Source organism: Gossypium hirsutum, chromosome A10 (genome assembly GCF_007990345.1).
Source record: "Gossypium hirsutum isolate 1008001.06 chromosome A10, Gossypium_hirsutum_v2.1, whole genome shotgun sequence".
Classification (NCBI taxonomy): domain Eukaryota; kingdom Viridiplantae; phylum Streptophyta; class Magnoliopsida; order Malvales; family Malvaceae; genus Gossypium; species Gossypium hirsutum.
Window position 1 is genome coordinate 114,347,102 of NC_053433.1, and position 19,980 is coordinate 114,367,081.

Below are 19,980 nucleotides of genomic sequence, written 5' to 3' on the forward strand. Positions count from 1 at the left end.
AAAAGACAGGACTCTCGAAACTGAACTTGTTGAGGAGTCTATCAACCTTGAGTGAACTAAACTTCATAATCCTCTCAAAGTAAAATAAAATAAAATAAATAAAATATTAATATTTTTATACTTCATTTAAATAATTAATTATTAATTTAATTAAATCAATTCAAATTATAAAAATTGCTTTCAGAACTCCTACTATAAAATAAGCTTTTTTTCTTTTTTGGATATAATCATAAGTCTCTTTGTCGTGTTATAGACTATTTTTGGTATATTCATAAGTGTTTTTATCCATTCTACAATTTAAACTTAACCCTATTTAAATTAGGTAATATTCAAGTAAAACTCTTTCAAATTGACTTCAAAATTTGAACTTAATTTAAATATTTGAAGAAAAAGAACCAATTTCTGACTCATCCATCTATTTATTGGCAATGATATTTAAACTGAACTGGTTGGATTAATAATCAATATATCATAAGAAAAGCATTAGACAAATTCAACTAGCTGAATCAAAATTTTTTATAATTTTTTTAATAAATTATTTATTCAGTTAAATAGATTAAATTAATTAATAATCTAATCAATTCCAACACCATTATGATTCTAAAAACCTAAAACAAAATTGAAAAATAAAGCACACATCATCACCGTTAAAACCGTGAACCACTACCAAAATGGTCCCCTTGAATCAATCAAGTCAGCCATTAAAGTTAGCGGTGTGGATCATCGGCCTAGATAAGTTAGCTCTCCTACCCCAACCATACGCCTTCAATATTATATATAAAATCATATATACAATACACTCTATCTCATTTCCATCACATGCCCCATTCCATAAACTGTCACCACCTTCGCTTACTTTCCTTTCAAAGTTCTAATCTTTGAGATCTCCGAAGATCCAAAGATCTAACTCTCCCAAACCTTAAAAAGCTTCAAAGGGTTTCTCCCTTTAGCCATAACAAAAACTGGGTCTCATTTGTTTTGATCTCAAAAAGGATGAAGGTCACTCTAGTTTCTCGGAGTGGGAGAGAGTTCATCAAAGGTGGCCTTGAGCTTAATGACTCGGTACTGTACTTTTTTTCCATCTTTCTTACGATTTATTTTTTTTTATTAGTTTACTTTGAAAGAAAAAATGAAAAGAAAGGAAAATTTATTGTTATTTTCTTTTCTAAAAATTGTTTTGCAGGCTACTGTGGCTGATCTGCAGGAAGCAATTCACAAGAGAAGTAAGTGATTTTCTTTTAGTAGTAAAAAAAATTAGCTTAATTACTTGCTATGTTTGTTAATTAAGTTCTTCTTAATAAACTAGGAGGAAATATTCAATATAGTCTCTTCTCTTTAACTCTGTATTGGTGGGGAATAATTGCTAGTTTGTGGGAACTTCCTGTACTTTTGGCTTGTGTTTTTGTTTCGGGTTTTCTCTTTGCTTCAAATATTTGCAAATAGAGTCAATGATATGCTCGTTTTACCCCTTTTTGTTCCATGATTGTGCTAGAGATTCATTGCTCCTTATGTGTTTTATTTTCATATTATATTGCATGGATAATGAATTTATGATGTTCTTATTTTGTGACTCTTAAGTGATGCAAGTAACTAAAAACATTGAATAAGGCGATTTTCGAACTAGAAATTTTATATTGGGGCCTAGGTATAATTTAAAAAAATTGGGGAAGCTAAAAGATTTGGTGTTAAAATGGACTAATTTGAAGTATTATATTTTAAGAGGGGATAGAAATACAATTAGACCATTTAACCAAGGGGGCCAAGGCCCCTGCCTTCCCCTCTAGTGATGTTTCCTTTGGTATACTTGACTGATATCACCGAGGTAAACATTTTTTTGGTTCCTTAAAATGTATTCTTCTAGAGGGTCACTACATAAACTATTGAGTAAAGGGGTTCTATGGGAATTTTTAGATTTGTCATCGGAGCTTTTGATTGCTGATGTTTTGACTTAATTCCTCAAGAGATGTGTGTTTTTTATTGCATCGATGTAGGTTTCAATAGACAATAGTTATTTAGAGTCTTCCTAACTGAGTTCTTGTGTGTTGTACTAACAGCTAAAAAGTTCTATCCTTCAAGACAAAGACTAACACTTCCCGTGCCATCGGGATCAAGGGAGAGGCCTGTCGTCCTTAACTACAAGAAGAGTCTCAAAGACTACTGCGATGGAAATGAGAACAGCTTAACCATAGTGTTCAAGGACTTGGGTCCACAAGTGTCGTATCGAACACTTTTCTTCTTCGAATACTTGGGTCCTTTGATCCTCTACCCTGTCTTCTACTACTTCCCTGTATACAAGTACTTTGGATACGAAGAAAAGCGTGTCATCCACCCTGTTCAAACATATGCTTTATATTACTGGTGTTTCCACTACTTCAAACGAATCATGGAAACATTCTTCATCCACCGTTTCAGCCATGCAACGTCCCCACTATCAAACGTTTTCAGAAACTGTGCTTATTACTGGACCTTCGGTTCATACATTGCTTACTACGTCAACCACCCACTTTACACACCTGTTAGTGATCTTCAGATGAAGATTGGGTTCGGGTTTGGTATAGTTTGTCAACTTGCAAACTTCTATTGTCATATTATACTGAAGAATCTACGCAGTCCTGATGGTAGTGGAGGGTATCAAATTCCTCGTGGGTTTCTGTTCAACATTGTGACTTGCGCGAACTACACAACAGAGATTTACCAATGGTTGGGTTTCAATATCGCTACACAGACTGTTGCTGGCTACGTATTCCTTGTGGTTGCTACCTCTATCATGACAAATTGGGCCCTTGCAAAGCACCGTCGGTTGAAGAAGGTATTTTTCTTTTACCTTTCAAACTACTAAATCAAATAGTTTTCGTGCATACCATCTAAGTTGCCTTCATTTTAAGCTGAAAGTTGATTGCATTGAACATATATTGGCTTTTATTTAGTTTGCCTAGCATACTGGATTCGGATTTCTTTAAGTAGTATCATTATGCTAATCAAATGCATATGCAAAGCTTTCTGTGTATAAACTTCTGTAAGTTCATATACGATACATCTGTGCTCACTTGCATACACCTCTTGTATCGAGCTCAGATCGAACATAGGCAAAGCAATTCATATCGTAGCAAATTAACTGTTTGGCAATCTGCATATCATCTTGGATAAGTTCTTTAAGACCTATGCTCGGGGCTTATACTTTAGTTTTCATTGCGTTCCATTATTCCGTCCATGGTCTATTTTTAAGTTTCCCTTACCTTTTACTTCTTGTTGTTCACAGCTATTCGACGGTAAAGATGGAAGGCCGAAGTACCCCCGAAGATGGGTTATTCTTCCTCCATTCCTGTAGAAAGGATCGATGAGCATCGTACTTTTCGAGATATTAAATTTACGACGTTGAAACATGGTTTCCGAGTTCATTGAAAGATCAATTCTTGTTAGATTATGGAATTTTAGTATGTGGGCATGCATTAGGATGCTTTTTTGCTTATGTAAAATCATTGCCGGTTTAAACTATTGCTGTTGGTTATTATTTCAATTGATGGATTTTCATTTTCTTATTTTAAATCTTGCTGTTCCGGTTCGGTTCAATTTGATTCATCGAGCAAATTAAGTCATTACACGAGTTGAGTACGCTCGGTTCAAATAAATCGTGCTACTTGTATTGAAAATTCTAAATTTGAATTCGAGTTCTTTATTTTAAAATGTTAATTAAAATATTAAATTTTAATAGTATTAGTGTGAAATTTTGTGTGACGGTTTAAATGAATTTTATACTATTTATTGTATATATCTCGTTAATAAATATTTTAAAATTAATAATTTTTTTTTAAAATATCAAAATTATAGAAGGATTTTAAAAGTTCAAAAAATAGCATGTAGTATATATAAATTATTACGGTCCATATCATTGTTACATAATTTTTGGTAAATTTTTTTACCTTGAACCTAAAATCTTAAACCTCAAACCCTAAACTTAAACTAAAACCCAGAACCTTGAACTTGAACCTTAAACCTAAAACATTGGACCCTAAATCCTAAATCCTAAACTCGAACTCTAACACAAACATGGACCTCAAAATCCTAAACTCTAAACCTTAAACTTAAGATTTATGGTTTATAATTTAAGGTTCGGGGTTCAAGGTTTAGGTTTAGGATTGAGTTTGGGCTTCAGGATAAAAAAAATTAACAAAATCATATATCGTAAAATAATTTTGGAGAGACCATGAAAAATGTGGCGGAGAAGGTTCATAAAATAATTTTTTCTTTTTAAAAGATTGAGAGTTAAATATAATTAAAAAATTTAAATTAACAAAAAAATATAAACTAGGAATATCTTTTTACATATAATAAATTTGAAAATCGAAAGTTGTAAGTTTCAAAAATCATATTCAATGATGGGATTCCAACAACAACCTATCTCTCAACTACTCCAAATTGTGGGACTTACTATGCTAACACTTTGATGACTTATTATTACATTTTATTTTACAAGTCATCTATTAAGCATCATATATACAACAACAAAATTAATTTAACTTGATATAAAAAAATGTTTATAATATTATTTATTTATAAAAAATATTTAAATATAAACAATATATATTATCAAATCTAAATCTCAACCGTTGAAAAACAAAATCTAAATTTATGAAAATTAATTTAGTAGGTAACCTACTTTTGATCTTTATTAATTTGAGGATTGAATTCAACATCTTTCAGGGTAATTTACAATAAAGGTCACCTAATTTTGGTTTTCTTTTTGCCACTCAATTACGAAAAGTTACAAAATAGTTACTCAACTATTAGTAAATTTCTTTTTTGGTCATCCAACTATGAAAAATACAAAACGATTACCCAACTATTCAATTATCTTTTTTAGTCACCCAATTATCTTGGATTTTTTGATGTTTTTGTTTTTACGTTGAATAGTTGGGTGGTCAAAAAAGAAATTTACTAATAATTAGATGACCATTTTGTAACTTTTTATAGTTGAGTGACCGAAAAAGAAAACAAACTATAGTTGGATGTCCTCTATTGTAATTTATCCCTTTAAAAAAAAGCAATTAAAAAAGCACCTTTAAATTGTAAAAATGGGTTGGTGACAGTTATAGTTGGTTGGAAGGAAAGAAATACCGTTAACCAATTAAGTTATTAAGGTATAATTATGATTTTAACCTCTACTATGCTGAAATTTGGAAATTAATCCTTCTACCTTAGTTTAACTTAATTTAATTTAAATTTTTTTAATCTTTTTAATGTCATTAATTTTTTGTTGTTATAATTAAAGTGACTGTGTGAAATATATTTAGTGCAAATTTATTATTAGTTGAACATGATGGATTAGATTTTTACTGAAAATAAAATCTGTAATTTTTGTAAAATTCAAAAATGCAAATTTGCTTCAAAATTTGGATGTGTTTATTCTCATATAAAATTCGATTATTACTTTCTAAATCTAAATTAATTAAATTATCCTCCAAATATTTGAATTATGTCAAACTAGAAAAGGATTAAATTCGAATTTGAGTACAGTAGAGTGGCTAAAACAAAAGTTAGACCATTTATAGAAACAAGGTATCATTATGAATCACTAAATTTTAGTGATATTTCCTTTTTATCTGAAACAAAAATGGCTGGAAAAGCGTGAGAATGAGTCAATGAGAGCCTAAAGAATCGTTCTCTCCATAAAAATTTGGAAGGCCAGTATTGATTCCCATTCCCTTTAAATATTTGATTTTTGGCGTTTCTTTCACATCATCCCCTTGTCTTTCGAAATATTTCCTCGCTCTCTCTTTTATCCTCACTTTCTCAGCCATCAAAGACACCCTTTTTTTCTTAAGGTTCTTTCTCAATCTCCTTTTCTGGGTGGTTTTTTCATTTTGGCATTGGTTTTTTCTGTGGTTTTGATTTGTTTTGATCAAAATGCAGAAAATGAATCCCACTTTTTCCCATTGGGTTCGTTTCATTTTCGTGTTTCAATGGTGTTTTCTAAAGGATGCTTGAATCTTGATTTTATAAATCTTTTTTTTTAAAAGCTAGAAAATTGGATATTTAATGGAAAATGTAAGCATTTTTTGGCATTGAGTTCGTTTCATTTTCGTGTTTTAATAATGTTTTCTAAATGATACTTGAATCTTGATTTTATAGTTTCTTTTTCTTTCTTGAAAAAAGGGTAGAAAATTGGATATTTAATGGAGAACTTAACCATTTTTTTTATAATGGATTTGTTATGAATTGCAGGTTGTAAAAGATGGCAGATGGTGAGGATATTCAGCCACTTGTTTGCGACAATGGAACTGGAATGGTGAAGGTAAAAAAAATAAAAAATTGAAACCCTGAAAATTTATGTTTTTCTAATCAAAATTCGTGTTAATTCTTGATGTTAATGTTCATGTTCGTGTTTTAGGCCGGATTTGCCGGTGACGATGCTCCGAGAGCCGTGTTCCCTAGCATTGTTGGCCGGCCTCGTCACACCGGTGTGATGGTTGGTATGGGCCAAAAAGATGCATATGTTGGTGATGAGGCTCAATCTAAAAGAGGTATTTTGACATTGAAATACCCTATTGAGCACGGTATTGTGAACAATTGGGATGATATGGAAAAGATTTGGCATCATACATTTTACAACGAGCTTCGTGTTGCCCCGGAAGAGCACCCGGTTTTACTTACCGAAGCTCCCCTTAACCCGAAAGCTAACCGTGAGAAGATGACTCAAATCATGTTCGAGACCTTTAATGCACCTGCTATGTATGTTGCCATCCAGGCTGTGCTCTCTCTGTATGCTAGTGGTCGTACAACCGGTAAGCATCATACGATCCATTGATGCTATGTAGTTCGAGTTTATTTGAATCGTGCTTATGTGAAACTAATATGTAAAGTTCCCAATACCATAAGATGCCTCTGTTTTTGATTGTCTTGATATTGGTATAATTGCATCTGTTTGGTTCTGCTTGGAGGATTGTTACGACTAATGACCTGAATTCGGTTGAATGTATTGGCCTTTTTATGTAGGTATTGTGTTGGATTCGGGAGATGGTGTTAGCCACACAGTCCCTATTTACGAGGGTTATGCCCTCCCGCATGCTATTCTTCGTCTTGATTTGGCTGGTCGTGATCTTACCGATAACTTGATGAAGATTCTGACCGAACGTGGGTATTCATTCACCACCACAGCTGAGCGGGAAATTGTAAGGGACGTGAAGGAAAAGCTGTCATACATTGCTCTCGACTACGAACAAGAGCTAGAGACCTCCAAAACAGACTCATCGATAGAGAAAACCTACGAATTACCCGACGGTCAGATGATTACCATTGGTGCCGAACGTTTTAGATGCCCTGAAGTGCTTTTCCAACCATCTTTGATCGGTATGGAAGCTGCAGGCATTCACGAGACAACATACAACTCCATAATGAAGTGCGACGTGGATATTAGGAAAGACTTGTACGGTAACATCGTCCTCAGTGGTGGTACAACCATGTTTCCCGGTATCTCCGATAGGATGACCAAGGAGATCTCCTCATTAGCACCCAGCAGCATGAAGATCAAGGTTGTTGCACCACCTGAGAGGAAGTACAGTGTCTGGATCGGTGGCTCGATCTTGGCTTCCCTAAGCACCTTCCAACAAGTAAGCTAACCGTACTTGCAATCATAACCATCTAGTTACTTGGTCGATAATCTTGAAAATAACCCGATTTGCTTGCTGTTTTGTTTGCAGATGTGGATTGCCAAGGCGGAGTACGACGAATCCGGTCCGTCAATCGTTCACCGCAAATGTTTCTAAACAGTTCAATGGGAGAAAATGATCAAAAAGAGAAAGCAATGACTGCTATTAGTGCAGCTCTGCTTTGTTCTACGGTTCTTTTTCGTCTATTTGTTTTTATCTTCATGAACATTGAGAGAAAGCGAGGGGTTTCATTGTCTTCTAATTCTTTTATTTGTTATAAATGAATTTGATGTTCACAAGCATTTCATTGTTTATTTCTGGTTTATGCACTTTTATCTTCAATAAGTCGATAATCCATAAGTGAGTAAGATTAGACTAATCTAAAAAATGTTTGATTGATATTGGTCGACAGAAAAAAAAGAAGAAGAAATATTGAAATTGATCCAACCGAAAAGTAGATATTATTAATCAATTAATTGAAATTGAGTTTATTTTTAAAAAAAAAACATCGAAAATAGTGATCTATTTGTTGTCATTTATATGACTATTAATGTTCGGGGATTAGAAAAATTGATGTCAAATAATTTATTGACAAAAAAAGTACTCTACATTTGATGGTTACGTATTTACTTATACTACACTCTTGAACTAAAAAAAAAAAAAGAAAAAGGAGAAATTATTTTTCAAGATTACATAACTATAATGTTTTAGTTTTTCTTTTTCAAACTTGTATTATAAATTACTTCAAGAAAAAAGGTGTAGCATAAATGAATCATTGTTATAAATTATGGTAAAACCACAATTTGGCATAAAAAATTATTTATAAAAAGTTTCCCAAATCATGATACATTTATTTATTGCCTTTAGTAAAAGAATTATTAACTTTAAAAAATTATTATGCGAAATCAAATTAATTTTTAAATATTTATAAAAAATATTTATCATATTTTATTTAGGTTTGACTTATAAATTAGTATATAAATTATACTTTTTTTTTTATCGTGATATTAAATTTAAACTATTTTTTTATCTATAAAGCTACCCTCTTTAACTTCTATTCTGATGAACTAAATATTCTTCATAGGAATTAATAAAGAGGCCTATGATTCTATAGAAAGACATCATGATTCCGTGAAAAAGAAAATTATTTGCTAAGATGAAAATAAAGATATCAAATTCTTACTAAGATAACTAGAAATTCCAACTAATAAAAACCCTAATGAACCAAAAAAAAAAAGGATAAAGGCCTAGTAGAAATTGTTTGTTTTTCGAGATCCCACTATAAATTCTATCCATATAGATTCTGATCGCCAACTCATGCATACTAGATCTAGTTGCATTTTATTCGAATTGAGAGAATAACAAAAAAATTGTTAAATATATTTTAGGAGGCTCAATCCACAAATTGGTATCTAAATTATGTCTTTTTTATTTTATTTTGGTACCTAAATTATTTTTGTTCTAAGTGGTATTCTGTTAGTTCAATTGTTAATTAAACCGTTACATTTATTTTAAAATAAAGATAACTAATAAAAAATTAACATGTGGTAAAAAAAGATAAACAAAATTATTTTCTCTTATATATATATTATTTCTTTAGAACTAGATTGATGGTCGAACCTATCAGACCACAAATTTTCAGTTTGATCAATTTGTCTAGTTTGATCAAATGAATTATTAAAAAATTCATTTAAATAAAAATATTTAAAAAAAGCAAAGAAAATTAGTTCAACTAGTTTTTTTTAGTTTTGTTGAATCAGTCTGTATTGGTTCACTGGTCAATTGGTTCAACCTCTTATTTCTAAACTAGTAGCCCCAATGATTCTCGATCCAATTCTAAAAATATTAGTTTTAATCAATGAAATAACTTTTTGATTCGGTTTGGTAGAAAAGCAGGTGTTGAAGTTTAAACATAGAATTAATTATTAGCATCTTGACCTCGAGAAGGCAAAATTCAAGCATTTTTTGTATTGCCAAACATTATAAAAGAAGAAAGAAAAAGAGAGAGAAAGAATTAATGTAAAGAAAAAGAGTTAAAACATATAATCTAAGTTTTTATGATGTGGTAAGTTTATTATTGGTTGAATTTTTTAAAAAGATATAACATTTTAATATAAATCAAGTAACAAAAGAATAATTTAAACTTGTAATAAAAAAATAAAAATACCAATTTAAGAAAAAAAAAAGTTAAACAATTAGACTAATGGATGTACCAATTTGAAGAAAAAAACTAATTTAGGTACCGCTTGACTAAAAAAAGTTTAAGTAATAAGATGAAGAAAAGTATAATTTAAATATCAATATGTGGATTAAACCTTTTATTTATTAAATATTAAAATTACTTGATATTTTAAAATTTTTAATACAAATAAGTAAAGAATGAAATCAATCCAAAAATCGAAGTCTCGCCGGTTTAGCTTTCCGATATGGTTTTTAAAACATTAGATTTACCATTAACTTCAATCCAAACTCAATCCTTTCCGATTTAATTGTAAAAAACCAACAACTAAACTTTAAAATATTCAAACTAGAAATGAACCAAATCCACAATAAAATAATGATTCGAGAAAATAATTCAAAATAACCTGATGCAAAAATTAGATTAACAAATCTAGATAATTCAAAGTTGAAAAAAGGATGATTCGAACTCAAAACATACCAAAATGCATAATAAATTGAGCCTAAAATAATCTAAAAATTTCAAAATCCGAATTGATGCAATTCAAAATCATGCCTGTCCTAGTTTGAAAGGATATATGAAAACAGAAACAAAAAGCTAGTATCGTTTTGGAATTCAAGAAGTTGGAACAGTAAAAATGTAAGAAAACATTAAAGTGTTACCTCAATATTCCAACTGAAAAAAACTGCATGTTCTGGCTGTGATATTGTATAATGAAAAAAGCTAGGATAAGCTGCAATCAGCTAACTGCAATTTCCTTTTTCCCTAAAAGAATGCTTTCAACCTAATGTTATCGAATAGGCTACATTGCTTCTCTTCATTCATTGTTGCTTGAAGGATTCGGGGAAATCGCAACCTCAGGAGTTAATTTTCCACATTTGAGTTCTGTATCCGACAGACATGAGGGCAAGTTCCCAAAGCATGTTTGGTATGCTCAATAGGTTTACCTTGGATCCAGGAATTTCGGACCAGTTTACAGATACCTCCAGCACTGGAATACGAAACCATTTGCAGAGGAAAACTAATTCAACATCGAAACACCATCTGCACATGTAATAATTCAAATGATAGGTCAATCATGGTAAATTTCAAAGACAAAAGTTGCAAATTTGTTCGAATTGAGAGATATCAAGGAGAAGAGATGCAGAACGTAGAGAAATTCTTGAATTCTTTGGGTTTTGATAGAAGGAAGTCGAAAGTAGTGTTCTCAAAACAAGCGAGGTATGGAAGGATGAAACTAACACAAACTGAAAGTAGAATTAAGTTCAATGAGAAAATCAGCATGTGTCTGATGGCATTACACTAATCTAAGCACGTAAGAGATTTGCTTCGAATCTTTTCATGACAAGACAAGCACCTACTGATGCTTGCAGATAAGGTGATCAGCGATAGAAACATGCCGTACATAGAGTACTCGATTTGAAACTGGGCATGTGTTTGATAGTATACACCAAATCTAATCATGCAGTACAGAACTATAGATCAGCTTTGAATTTTTATGATGCGATAAGCATGCAGTAATGCTAAAGGATAAGGTGATTGATAGTGTCTCCAAGGTCTCTGAATCACCTTTTCAAACGGATGTTCGTGAAAAGCTTCCTTGCTGCAGACCTAGTAAACATCTTAAAACCGCACTGCATTGTATGAAGATAACAAAATCAGGGAAATATTTATAGAGAATTAAGTGTATAATTCAATTATGCTAGTAATACCAAACATATGTACTTTAGGCCAAAACAAAACGGAAATCTATACAATGAAGGAACATACCTGCGTATCACGAATTCCAGGACCAGCAGTCAAGAGAACCACAAGATGAAAACCCTTCATCAAAAAGTTGCGGTACCACTTCCTCTGAAACATAGATCGAACACATTCAAATAGAAGAATGTGGAACTTAGACGAGAAAAATCAAAATATGACTAAAAGCAAGCATCATTTCTGATAAACTTAACTGTAGCAATAGCCTTCTCTTCAAGATGCGCACGAGAACCAAATGCCACTATTGGGATATCAGATATTTTAAAGGTCGTGTCACAAGCAGCTGAATCCCCACGATGTTCTTTTCTGGCAACTGCATGGATCTGAATTGGAAAACATCAGATAACCTATACCATGCAGAATATCACCGGCTCGAGTAGCCAACCATTTTTATGTACCTGATTTTCAAGCTTTTCTAGGTCAGTAACCTTGGTGGCTCCATCAGCATCCAGCATTAGAAGTAATTCACCACGTGAATGTAGCATTCCCTGTTTTACAATGCTTTCATAGAGGTAAAGTGCTTTGATCAATTGTTGTCATGCAGGAGCAGGAAAGCATAAAAAACTTTCAATAGCATCAAAAATATGTTTGCCAATATCCAAATGAATGGCTTAGGTCAGGCTCACTTTTCTTATTGCCTCTCCTTTTCCATGGTTTTTACCAAGAAGGATAGCCCTTACTTTGTCTACACCATACTTCTTTACAAAGTCGAAAGCTACTCTCTTCGTTCCATCCCTACTTCCATCATCAACAATCAATACCTGCATCTCATTCACGTAAAAAAGAATGCTGAAATAGACTTCACAAAGACAATTTAGCAATTCCGGTTAATTAGAAGAAGCAAAACAGTACCTCATAAGAAAATGATTTATCCTTTGCTTCCCGTTTTTTAAGGTAACTGCAAAGTAACAACATCACACCATTACTAATTAACATCAGAATATTTTTCAGTGATAACCAAGTACACAGTTTTAAATCATTTCAGTGAAATATGTCTAAAGAAACCAAATTTTCAATCCTAAAAATTAATAAATCACTCATCATGAAGTAAGAGCTCCATCTGTTACTTAAAAAACCATGCTCTACCATTCTACCAATTTCAGATCAAATATTAGCACCATAAAGCATAAGCCAGGACATAATGAACGGTAATGGCAGCCCACTGTCCGTACCAAAATCATTTTCGGAAAGCAAATTTCATCGAGTTTTATTGTCCGGATTGACATGTTTATATTTCAAGATATCACTGACTATTAGAAATATACATCCTGCACTATGATATGTAAAACCTAGTTTCGTTCTCACATACCAACACCATCCTACAGAAGCACATAAGTCCAAACATTAAGGGGTGTTTAAAAGAGAATCATTAACGTACTTCATGGTTTCACTGAGGGCACCAGGAAGTCTATGCTCTTCATTGAAAGCGGGAATTATCAATGACAAGTATTTCTTTGCTGGATCGAATATATCAGGACATGGAACCTGGAAAAAATGATGCATCCGGCCTTAGCATTTGTACTCAAATCATATATAAACAGAGCGAACTCGAAATCGGTGATAGAAAATTCTAATAAGTAGCATCATTTCTCAGACATGTTTATAAGAAAGTAAGTTAAAAAAAGAAAAGAAAAAGAAAACTATCAATTCTAACTGTTTTAATCATTTCTAGTCACTTATTTGCTTAAAATGAAATGAATTATAAAAACAAGTTTAATTCTAATGAACTTTATTAGTACTAATAACTATTTAGCTTCCACAGAGTTGACTTTTACGTTAATTTCCTAACCAAAATCACAAGGAAAAACAAAAACAGAAGAGGCAAAACTTGACAATTTTCTCGGCAACCAAACAAGCGATTAAGCAGAACGACCCAAATAATAATAAACCAGAAAAGAAGAAGAAGAAGGGTTTTACCTGTTTCAGTGATTTTGGATCCTCAAAGATGGCGGGCGCGTCAACATGACTAAATTTTAAAAAAAAAATGAAAAGAAAGAGAAATTAAACTAAAATCAAAATGAAAACCGAAAACGAGAAAATTAGGTTAGAGAATAATTACGCATTATTAAAACTTCTTCTATAAGCTTCAAAAACGATTACAGAAACTAAACCCAAAACAACGATTAAAATCAAAGCAGCCAAAATCGTGAATAAGAACTCCATAATTTTTTTTCTCGCAAGCTTTTTGCTGTTGCAGGCAGCTGCGAAAGATTTAGTTAGTGTTTTTCAGCTTTCCTTGAAGGAGGACAGAAATTCATACATCTTCTATAAGTAAAAAAATTTAATGAAGATGGCCTACCAAGCCCGTCTAGCTCAGTCGGTAGAGCGCAACGCTCTTAACCTTGTGGTCGTGGGTTCGAGCCCCACGGTGGGCGTTTATCCTTTTTGTTTTTCCACTGAAAACAGAGAACCCAAATATTGTAACGGGCCTATTTGTTTGCTCTTAATAGACCGGGCTTTCGAGATTTTGGGTTCGCCCGGGTTAACCCAAATATTATTATTAATAATTAATCTCTCATTTCTCAAATGCATAATCTTTTCTAGGAACTATGAGTTATGAGCCTGAAGCTTTAAAATTTAGATTATCCAAATTGTTCTGAACATATTTTATCTAAATTTCATCCTCCATTTACTTTTCAAATTTTAAAATTTTAGTCCTCGCCAAATGATTATTATTAAATTCATTAAGTTAAATTTTGTTATTTTCAAAATCTTATGCGTCAAGCATATTATCATGTGTAATGTCATGTTAGCTTGTTATTTTTACATATTACTCACTAAAATTCAGCTAATGGATTAATGACTGCCATTTGCATCAATGACTGAAATTTCATAATTTGTTGCTTAGAATGACCCAATCGAAAAATATGTACTAAATCTACAACTGTACCTATTGTAGAAGATTAGTAATTGAATTTAAACAAATAAATTTAATAGCTATTGTTTCGAAAAATACAAGTGTGACACCCTACTCCCGATCCAATCGTCGGTTCTGAATGTACGATGACACATTATGTTTTCGGAGCAACTTAGACTATCTCAATTAAGTTACGAAATAATTATAACATATAAACATGCCATAAATCAAAACCTTTTCAATTACAAATAAAATCATGCATTATAGATGTCTAACAACCTTATTAACACGTCTCGAGCTACTCAGGTTCAGATGGAGTCAGGACTCAAATCCAAACTCAACCTATCAAAACCTAGTTGTGTGTCTCGAGACATGAACACTATGTCTCAAGACATGCTTTTCCTATTTTAGATCCCTAATTTCAATATTTTCTATCTCGACATGAAAGGGCAAAAATGTGAAAAATGCATCTTTATTTCTTACACAATGACACAAAATGTACCTACATAAAATCATTTTAACATCCAATCACCAAACATCAATTGGCATAAAAAACACATTCAATCATTTAAAGTTATATACTAATGCACCAATTAAATATATATATCTAACTATGATCATTACTCACACACACTTAGTTTAGTACAAATTTACTAATGTGATCTATTCAAATTATCATAAAGGACTCCAATAATAACTCTAGGTAGGTACCAACACAGGACGTAAGACAATAAAGACAATACAAACAATGTTGAGTTTCTTTGCTCAATGTGTAGAATTATCCATTTCCATATACAATGATTAGGTTCAACAAAGTTTTAGTTGATTAAAAACTTAATCAAGGTCACATCGAAATAGTTTTGTCCTATTCCAAGTCTCAAAATAAGAATATTTTGTCTCGGGGTAATCAAACATCGAAACTAAATTAAGAAAACAAGAGAGGTTGGTTTCTAAACTAGTCTCGGGACTTGAAGAGCTTTGTCTCGAGACATAGACTCTAAAGTCTCGAGGCATATTATCGTCAAAGCAAAAAACAAAAAAAAATTAAATAAATAAAATAAGACTTGACTTGAGACATGAAGATCCCTGTCTCGAGACACAATGCTAGAATTTGATAAAAAAGAGTTTGGATATGAATTCTAACTATATCCATAACTTTGTATAACCCTTAAATGTTTAGAATATATTTAATGTATATTCATTCAATTTATTTATATGATTGTTTGAGAATGTATAAAAACTATAATTGCTTGAATGTCACGTTACATGTTATTTATGGTGATTTAGTCTAAGTTGCTCCCAGCAACATAATGCGATGTCACACATTTGGATCCAATGACCAGATCGAGTGTAAGATGTCACAACAGGGACTAAAATTGACCAATTCAAAAAGTATAGGGACTAAAATTGACCAATTCAAAAAGTATAGGGACTAAAATTGACCAATTCAAAAAGTACAAGTACTAAAAATGATCAAATTAAAGTATAAGGACTAAACCCATAACTTTTGCAAAGTACAAGGAGTAATGGCAAAATTTAACCATGAAAGAACTATGGATTGGAAAGATTTTGTCAATACTTCAGCTGGTTCAATCCTCCGACGAGTCCTCGTTCAAGGGTAATTATAATCGGTTTGTCAAGGAAAATGAAGAAATTGGAGGGGGAAAGGATTTGTTGCACCCTAATTTGTTGATAGAGACTGACTTCAAGCTGGATCTTGAAGTGAAGATGGAGCCTGATTGGGATTTGTTGCTTGAGTTCTACCTCCACTACCATGTTTTCTTCCTTTAGTTCGGGATTGAGCTGTATTGGATCTTTTGCTGCCTCCAACTTTTCCTTTAGAAGTTCTCACATTGTGGCCTAATTAACCACACTTCTTGCACTTCATATGCATGCCCTTCCTCCACCATCCTTCATCTATAGTTGCGGTTTTATCTACTGCCTGGTGGCCTCCTTAGCTCTGGTGGCAGTACTGGTTCCATATTCTGAACCGTTCTCCATTGTGTTGCTCATCTGGCTGGATTGATGTGGTGTGAGTAGATACTTATTTGAGTATTCTTGCTGTAATAGTGGTGCACATAACTCTTTGGCCTATCTTGTATCATCATCATCACTAAAACGACATGGATGCATGGAATACTTGTGGAAAGAAGCAGTAGAGGTGTTAGTAACATAAATGGGATTCAGGGATAACAACTCAGAAATGGTATTACCAGTTAGATCCCACTTTCTACATGAACAATTGTGGTCATCCAAGTTAGCCACATGTTGGTTTGATGGACCACATGCAACTTGGTACGTTGGCCTATCAACATGCCTTGGCCAGCGCCTGTAAGCAGCCAATTAACACAAAGCAGACAAATAAGTTATGAAGGAAGCAGGCAACTAAGCAACCAACATTATCATGAACTAAGCAGCCAAATAAAGTTAGCATAAGTAGCCAAATAAATGCATGAATAAGCATCTACATATACTCTGAGACTTTCTCCTTGACCTTTGGGTTGAACCTTCATCCCTAGAACTCTCTGATAACTCTCATGACTGAATTTAACACGTTTGAGTCTCCTTTTTTTGTTGATATTTTGATTCTCTTTTCTTTGATTTGTTTTGTCCCTTTGCTTATGCAAGTCTTGATGGGGGCTCGTTGAAACAAGTAACTTTATCCTTTTTTTTTTTTTTTTTGCTTTTTGGAATTTTTGTTTGCTTTTATTATGGTTGTCGCGATATATTTGATTGTTGGTTCAATGTAAAGGTGTGAATAGTTTGATTATAAATTTTCTTTTGTTGTGGTTTTGATCGGAGGGAAAATGGTGAGTATGTTAAAAATGAATGATCGCTCAGTTAGTTGGATTATAAGTAAGACATGGGGTTGATTGCAGATTTATCACTTTTAATTTAATTTTCTCCTTTTTTTGTGATAATTTTATTTAAAAAAATTAAAAGAAAATAAATTTATCAACTAAATTTGATTGAAAATATACAAAAATAAAACACTTAAAATTCAAGATAATATTTTTTATATTTTTTTATTCTTTTAAAATTAACCCTTAATATCATAAAAAACACAAAACTAAAAAAAAAATAAAACCAACCTACACGGAATGTAAATGTTAATTGTTAAATTTTTAAAATCAAGATTAAATTGACACAATTTATAAATTTTGAGTGTCAAAGTTACTATTATACTAATTTTAAAAGGTGTTAAATTATTTTTCGCTAATTATTTAACTGTAGGTGATTAAAAATGAAAAAAATTTAAATAATTAAATGATCAAAGGAGAAATTTTGTTAATAATTGGGTAAAAACCTATGTAAATTATCCTTTTCTTTTCCTTTTTACTTTTATGGACATAAAAGGATTGGGTAGAATGGAAAGGTTGGTCCTCCACTCTTTTCTTCTTTATTATATATTTTATTTTCTCAAGAAACAAATATTTTAATCATCATCATCATCATTATCATCAAACTGTAAATTCATGCACCTTCCATCACATTCTGCAAATGAAATTGCAGGCCCTGACGGTGTTGGGGGGGCCAAGGAGGCACTGCAGCCAGGCAGCTCAGCCGCTTGGTTTCACGGGCTTTGTTTTAAAGAGCACATTTTACAAGAAATTCACCATCGTTTTTGAGGCAAAGTTTTGGACGTATTTAAGCTATGAAATTGAGATATTATTAATAAATTAACATTTGGAACTTGGAAATGTATTGATAAATAAAAACAATAGTAAAGGGTACATTTAGGGTTTTCTCTTCTTCTTTTTTTATTTGCTGAAAACATGTATAGTCAGCTCATGCAATAATTTAATCTAATAATTTATTTGTTAAATTGAATTTAGAATTTAATCTGATGATTAAAATAATATTTTTTTAAAAAAATCAATTTTTATCATCAAGTGAGTATAATGATAAGATATAGAGTTAAATTACTTTTTGGGGAATTCTGCAAGAGGCTTAAATTTTAATTTTTAAATTAGTCTTGATATTCTTTTTGAAAATTTAAAATTTAAGTTTTAATATGAAAATAATTGCTAAATACAGTTACTAATTTAGATAAAAAATAAATTTAACAATGTTAAAAATTGAATTTAAATTTTAAAATCTAAAAAATAAAGAGACTAATTTCTTAAAGAAATAGAAGTATAAGAGCTAGCTAGATTCTAAATTTATGAAAAATATAGGGACTTATTATATATTTTAACCATTTGATAAAGTTTGCATAAATCATGCCTAAAGTTTGAATGCTAGAGTAAAATAAAAGAAAAAAAAAAGCAATATAATTGTTGAAAATTTTCCCAGAAAAAAAGTATACACTACTGCAAATTTATTCATATTACCAATTTTTTTGTCTCAAAGATTTAAGGAAAACTAATAACATGAACAAAGATGATCCAACAAATAAACCAATCCCCCCATTAAGAAAAAAAGAAGAAAAATTAGTGAGCCATTGCAACTGGATCACTGTAATTAAGGCTTCTCTGATTAGGCATAGCAAGCATAGCAGTATGATCCAAGAAATCATTGAGTTCAACAACAGATTGCAAAACAATCCTCAAATCATCAGCACAACGAAAACCCACATTTCCATTACCTCTAACTGCATAAACATAGAATGTTAAGCACCCTTTCCTGAACTTAAACCTCGCCATTTCGCACCCTTTCAATCCCCTTATCAGCTTCTTATTCACTTCACCAAGCGGGATCTCATTTGGCCAAATCTTATCCACCGCGATTTTCATGGTTTCCGATTCGAAAACGAACAAAAGCACCTTCGATTTCTTGGTGCCTAGACCCAAAGTGAGTGTGTGCCAAGCTTGGTGAGCTAAGATGGTGAAATTGGTAGGCAAAAAAGCTGTGGTTGAAGGGAAAGGGATTTTGTTGTTGGGGGGTTTGTGTGATGGTGGGGTGAAATCGAGGAGCTTGAGTAGTTCGAGTGGCTTTGCTCGTCGGATTGTGAAGGATTTAACTATGAACTGACCGCCGAATCTTAGACCTTTCACTTCGGAACTTGGTTTGAATGAGAATTCTGAGGTTGGTTTTGTGGTTTGATCATTGGGGTGTTCATGTTTTTGCTTCTTCTTCTTCTTCTTTTCTTCCATTTGAGGTTTGCTTTCAATGGGTTTTGTTTTTTGGGGTAGTGGAATTAAGTTTGGTGGAAGAAAGGCTTTATTGTTTTGAGTGTGATTTACAAAAACCAATCTAAAGCTTTTAGGTGGGGTGAACTTGTTTGTTGGCTTTTTTGTCATTTGCCTTTTCATTTTTTAAATAAAATAAACGCATCAGATTAAAAAAAAAATTTAATTTCCCAACCCCAAACTATGATACAAATTTTAAATTTATCGATAAATTTTAAATATTCGAATTAAATTTTTAAATGACCATGCCGCATCACTAATAAAAATTGAATGTAGTGATAAAATGTATTACATTTCTAAAGAGAATTCCTATTTGAATTTTTGAGAGAATAATATTAAGAGGCATAGTCTTTATCGATAATAAAATGGACATGAAAGATCATCAATTAGATATTAAATTATCAA

General features: G+C 32.0%; 4 protein-coding genes and 1 non-coding gene across 5 annotated transcripts; 3 read left to right on the plus strand and 2 right to left on the minus strand.

The window, feature by feature from the left end:
• The first annotated feature begins 657 nt into the window (after positions 1–657).
• On the plus strand, positions 658–3,539 carry LOC121207779 (very-long-chain enoyl-CoA reductase). The gene is made up of 4 exons (XM_041078159.1): positions 658–1,062; positions 1,184–1,223; positions 2,055–2,809; positions 3,260–3,539. Exons 1-4 carry the CDS (start codon positions 994–996, stop codon positions 3,326–3,328), a joined length of 933 nt encoding a protein of 310 aa, XP_040934093.1. The 5' UTR covers positions 658–993; the 3' UTR covers positions 3,329–3,539.
• Positions 3,540–5,599: 2,060 nt separating this feature from the next.
• On the plus strand, positions 5,600–7,948 carry LOC121207780 (actin-like). The gene is made up of 5 exons (XM_041078160.1): positions 5,600–5,822; positions 6,223–6,292; positions 6,389–6,782; positions 6,994–7,607; positions 7,698–7,948. Exons 2-5 carry the CDS (start codon positions 6,233–6,235, stop codon positions 7,761–7,763), a joined length of 1,134 nt encoding a protein of 377 aa, XP_040934094.1. The 5' UTR covers positions 5,600–5,822; positions 6,223–6,232; the 3' UTR covers positions 7,764–7,948.
• A 2,455-nt stretch (positions 7,949–10,403) lies between these two features.
• LOC107943257 (dolichyl-phosphate beta-glucosyltransferase) lies at positions 10,404–13,806 on the minus strand. Its single transcript, XM_016877005.2, has 10 exons — positions 13,646–13,806; positions 13,504–13,552; positions 12,965–13,071; positions 12,439–12,484; positions 12,213–12,347; positions 11,985–12,074; positions 11,781–11,909; positions 11,596–11,679; positions 11,395–11,459; positions 10,404–10,869 (listed from the first exon to the last, which is right to left on the minus strand). Exons 1-10 carry the CDS (start codon positions 13,747–13,749, stop codon positions 10,683–10,685), a joined length of 996 nt encoding a protein of 331 aa, XP_016732494.1. The 5' UTR covers positions 13,750–13,806; the 3' UTR covers positions 10,404–10,682.
• Positions 13,807–13,888: 82 nt separating this feature from the next.
• Positions 13,889–13,961, plus strand: TRNAK-CUU (transfer RNA lysine (anticodon CUU)). The gene has a single exon. It is a non-coding gene; the product is annotated as a tRNA-Lys (tRNA).
• A 4,777-nt stretch (positions 13,962–18,738) lies between these two features.
• Positions 18,739–19,644, minus strand: LOC107943256 (uncharacterized). The gene has a single exon (XM_016877004.2). It carries the CDS (start codon positions 19,537–19,539, stop codon positions 18,877–18,879), a length of 663 nt encoding a protein of 220 aa, XP_016732493.1. The 5' UTR covers positions 19,540–19,644; the 3' UTR covers positions 18,739–18,876.
• Between the last annotated feature and the right edge of the window lie 336 nt (positions 19,645–19,980).

What these genes read in the sequence shown, in the direction of transcription:
- LOC121207779 (XM_041078159.1), top strand. Translation starts at nt 994, where the DNA reads ATGAAGGTCACTCTAGTTTCTCGGAGTGGGAGAGAGTTCATCAAAGGT. An exon ending in GGAAGCAATTCACAAGAGAA is followed by an intron (nt 1,224 to 2,054) that starts GTAAGTGATTTT and finishes TTGTACTAACAG; the next exon opens with CTAAAAAGTTCTATCCTTCA. An exon ending in AGCACCGTCGGTTGAAGAAG is followed by an intron (nt 2,810 to 3,259) that starts GTATTTTTCTTT and finishes TGTTGTTCACAG; the next exon opens with CTATTCGACGGTAAAGATGG.
- LOC121207780 (XM_041078160.1), top strand. Translation starts at nt 6,233, where the DNA reads ATGGCAGATGGTGAGGATATTCAGCCACTTGTTTGCGACAATGGAACT. An exon ending in TGCTAGTGGTCGTACAACCG is followed by an intron (nt 6,783 to 6,993) that starts GTAAGCATCATA and finishes CTTTTTATGTAG; the next exon opens with GTATTGTGTTGGATTCGGGA. An exon ending in CCCTAAGCACCTTCCAACAA is followed by an intron (nt 7,608 to 7,697) that starts GTAAGCTAACCG and finishes TTTTGTTTGCAG; the next exon opens with ATGTGGATTGCCAAGGCGGA.
- LOC107943257 (XM_016877005.2), bottom strand. Translation starts at nt 13,749, where the DNA reads ATGGAGTTCTTATTCACGATTTTGGCTGCTTTGATTTTAATCGTTGTT. An exon ending in AGAAGAAGTTTTAATAATGC is followed by an intron (nt 13,553 to 13,645) that starts GTAATTATTCTC and finishes TTTAAAATTTAG; the next exon opens with TCATGTTGACGCGCCCGCCA. An exon ending in AAGAGAAGGCTATTGCTACA is followed by an intron (nt 11,680 to 11,780) that starts GTTAAGTTTATC and finishes TCTATGTTTCAG; the next exon opens with AGGAAGTGGTACCGCAACTT.
- LOC107943256 (XM_016877004.2), bottom strand. Translation starts at nt 19,539, where the DNA reads ATGGAAGAAAAGAAGAAGAAGAAGAAGCAAAAACATGAACACCCCAAT.